This window comes from Phacochoerus africanus, chromosome X (genome assembly GCF_016906955.1).
Source record: "Phacochoerus africanus isolate WHEZ1 chromosome X, ROS_Pafr_v1, whole genome shotgun sequence".
Lineage (NCBI taxonomy): Eukaryota > Metazoa > Chordata > Mammalia > Artiodactyla > Suidae > Phacochoerus > Phacochoerus africanus.
In genome coordinates this window covers 68,154,689-68,158,732 of record NC_062560.1, presented here as the reverse complement: position 1 = coordinate 68,158,732, position 4,044 = coordinate 68,154,689, and the positions used below count along the sequence as shown (strand labels likewise).

General features: G+C 33.1%; 1 protein-coding gene across 1 annotated transcript; it reads right to left on the bottom strand.

Annotated features, from left to right (window-relative positions):
* Positions 1 to 1,220: 1,220 nt before the first annotated feature.
* On the bottom strand, positions 1,221 to 2,400 carry TENT5D (terminal nucleotidyltransferase 5D). Its single transcript, XM_047765760.1, has one exon. The coding sequence runs from the start codon at positions 2,398 to 2,400 to the stop codon at positions 1,228 to 1,230; it is 1,173 nt and encodes a 390-aa protein (XP_047621716.1). The 3' UTR covers positions 1,221 to 1,227.
* Between the last annotated feature and the right edge of the window lie 1,644 nt (positions 2,401 to 4,044).

Here is a 4,044-nt window from a genome sequence, read left to right as displayed (position 1 = left end):
ATGATCTTATCTATATTCATTCAGGAGAGCTCCTCCCCTTCTGTCATCCCAGGTAATATTGGTCATGGATTATTTTCTTCATTATAGGAAGAAAATACTGTTTCAATCCCACTGGCAGATTTGCTAGCAGCATATTTGATATAGTGAGTAGTCAGATAACTGATGAACACATACAATTGTTGAATAAATGATAGCGTTATGCAAAAACATATATGAGTAGGCACTTGTGTGTCTGGTTAGCAACTGATCTTTGGTAAGGGCAAAATAAGAAAAAAAACTTCAAGCTTCATTTAATAATAATGAAAATATTTTCACTTACTAACATGGAATGTCTCCAGGTATTAAGATATTGGTCAAATTGGCCATAAAAATGGTAAAGGCCATGGTTAAAAACCTTTATCTTTTTTTGCTATTTGACATGTAGAGTCTCTTTTTAACAGATGATGATAGAAAACTTTTCACATTTAGAGTTGGTCATTTTCATTCTTTTCAAGTTGTTTGGGGAAAAATGAAGAAGCCTGTATAAATGGCCACAGTAATGGTTGTCCAGCTTGATGGTATTATTCTTCAGATCCATAAATTAACCAACTTATTTGACAGTTGATAAATTACTAATGTCAAGCATTTTCCAGAATTATTTTTTCAGTGTTCCGTCAAACTGTAGTAGTATTTTGTATCTAACCAATTCAATTGGGAAACAAAATATATGCTTGCACAGTCCAGACTTTTAATGTCTTCTGAATCTGTTGTCTTTGAAATGAGACATTTTTAGATAGATGCTAAAAATTCATTAATGGTACTATTTACTAGGAAAAAATGAAGTAAAGGTAACAAAGTAAAGCGATTGTTACAAAAATGTTGACATTTGTCTTTACTGTACCTCTGTATTTTAAAACATGTGTCTGTTCTTTTACATTTTAACCAAAGATGCAGGCATCTCTAATTTATTTGTCACAGCAAGTTTGAAAGTCATAGTCAGATTTGAAAATTACTTTAAGCGGTTCACATCTGATAGTTGTTATATATAGTTAATCAATAAAATCTGAAAATCATTTAAAGAGGTCAGTTCACAGATGATATTGTATTTACTATGATGATTTAAACTATAATTGATGAAAAATAGTTGGTGAATGCATAAAAATAAAAATAGATCTTAAATTTTATGGAATTTGGAAACTTGCTTTTAAGAGGTGTTTAATTAAAGCAAAGTTTCTGCTGTGTTTTTTTTTAAACCATACCATTTGGCACATGAAAGTGCAGTGGGTGGTATGGCTGAAAGAAAATAGGTGGTGGTCCAGATGTTACATAATAAGCAGGGTACCCTCCCTCAGCAGCAAAGTATGGAGCAGGCTGATAAAAGCAAGTCACATTTTCGGTATTGGGTAAGATATTCTGTTCTCCAAGTACTTTTAAAGCCATAAGGGTGATCATATTGAGGGTCTGTCTTCTTTCATGACCCATGAGGCAAACAGTGCTTTCATTCACAACTCCACGCAAGGTCATGAGGTAGTCATACTTGCTCTTTTCTTCACCTATGAAATGGTTGCGGAGGTATGATTCAATCTTCTTTTGCTGTTCTGCTACATTAGGAAAATCAATGAAGAATCTAGAACACATATAACGTTCCAGGGTCTTGATTTCTGCTTCACAAGCTGGCTTAAAGTTTCGAACCAGCAAGTTGCTGTACTTCAGAAGGCCACCACCTCTAATTTCTTCAGGTTTTCTGGTAGATATAAGCTTGTACTGCAAATGTGTCATTGCTTCTTGAAAGTCTCCATACATGCTTTCAGCTACCACAACAGGATAGAATGCTTTGGTTAGCTTACCATTTTTGTCACTGTAGAACTCTAATATGGGATCCAAAACAATTTGAAAGGAATCTACACTAAATTCAAATTGTCGTCTGAGTGAATTCACAAACTTTAGCTCTACATTCTTTCCAGTGTTATTTGAAAGAGAGATGAGACTCCAACGATCATGCTTATTGCAAACTTTGACCATCTTCTGCACATAAGCCTCTTTCATAGTCTTTAGGGTAATTTTTTCCTTTTTTACACCTTTTGGTAAAAAGTCGAGCAAACAACCCAGAACTACATCCTTAACAACCTGAAATTCTTGATCACTTGGTAGCTCAACACCAAAAATAACATCCAGATCCTTATAGCTGATTCCATTGTGGCTTGCAAGTATGTAACTTGCTGTGGAACCATTCAATCGGGTATCTTTAACAATAATTCCTTGCTCTATCAGTTGATCTTTCACAACATGAATGATATCTTTTGGTTTTACCTCCAATGTGGGGAAATTTCCCCTTCCATGAATTGGAATAACTTCATTTAACACTTGATCCAGTGTCATAACTTGATCCCAAGTGAGATTGCTGAATCTGATTTCAGACATTATGATGTCAGATGATCAACTAGAAAGGAAGCAAAGTATTGAGAAGAAAATTAGCATTTTGAAATCAATGTTACACCTAAAGCATATGGAAAAATTAAAAAAATATACCTTAAAAATAAACTAATACTAGGGAGTAAATTATCAATGTATCTAATGGTGTTCAAATCTATAAGTGAAAAAGCCACGATGGTTATGTCAAAAATGTTACATTGATTGGTGTATGTAAACAGACATTCTCAAGGATTTGTTAGAGTTGTAATTATTTTTGATATGAAACAGTGGCCTTTCTCAGTTTTTCCTCATGTAAATGCTATAATGAATGTATTTGTTTAGTGGTATAAATTTTGTTCATGAGATAATCATAGTACATAATTGAGGTTAATTGTCATGAATTTAAAGTGAGATCAGATAGCTCTGTCTGTGTGTGTTAGACCCAGTTGACTGAATAGGATAAGGTTTAAGTGCAATATATAGCACCTTTAAACCAAAAGCATCAGAGTATTCTATTATTAAGTTTCATATATATTACTGCTCTAAGTTTAAATAATATTACTGAGGTTCATTATTAGAGTATAAATTTCTGGAATTGCTTGAGCATAAGGAAAAATGCAACACCTCTTCTATGTTCCTGACAGCCTTAAAGAAATGTTGGTTTAAAGAAATAATGAATATTATTTTAAAATTAAAAAGAAAACATATGAGACTACTAAATTTGTCTCTAAAATGAGAGCAAGAATATATAAAAGCATAAGATTCTTGAGTTTTAAAATTTTGCTCTGCAGACATGTAATATGATATGCTTAGAAAATTTTACAGTTGAGGTAATATTAGGATGTTAAAATTATAAACAATATTAATATAATTAAATATAATTATAGTTATTACATAGATCTTCAAATACTCTATTAAGCTATCTAAGCAATAAATCTAGTAAATAAAGTTTCTTATAAATGTAGTTTTGAAGTATCCTTTCCTGAATGCCAGACATAAAATTTATACAAACTTTAAAACAGATTTGTACAGACAGTATTCATATTTTGGTTATCTAAATATTAAATATTTAGAACAGAATCTAAATATTAAGAATTTAGTGTATAGAACTAGTATAGAATAATTTTATTTTACATCTGTAGAACCAGGATTTTTTTTTCCTTTTTTTTCTTTTTAGGGCCACACACATGGCATATGGAAGTTCCCAGGCTAGGGGTCATATTGGAGCTGCAGCTGCTAGCCTATACCACAGCCACAGCAATACCAGATAGAATCTGCATCTGTAACCTATGCCATAGCTTGCAGCTTCTGGCAATGCCAGATCCTTTAACCCACTGAGTGAGGCCAGGGATTGAACCTGCATCCCATTTATACAAGTTGGATTCTTAACCCACTGAGCCACAACAGGAATTCCTGAAGAACCAGTCTTGACAGTCCAAGTATTTTGCAAAAGACAAATTGAGTAGGCAAATCTGTCAGTGGAAAAATATAATTAGACCTATCCTGTTTTTCTATATGAAATCCCCATGAATATGAATTAAAGAGTATTTATTTATTTATTTATTGTCTTTTGTCTTTTTGGGGGCCGCACCTGTGGCATATGGAGGTTCCCAGGCTAGGGGTCGAATCGGAGCTGTAGCTGCTGGCCTATTA

Excerpts from the sequence above, each read along its gene's own strand:
- TENT5D (XM_047765760.1), bottom strand. The coding sequence starts at position 2,400 with ATGTCTGAAATCAGATTCAGCAATCTCACTTGGGATCAAGTTATGACA.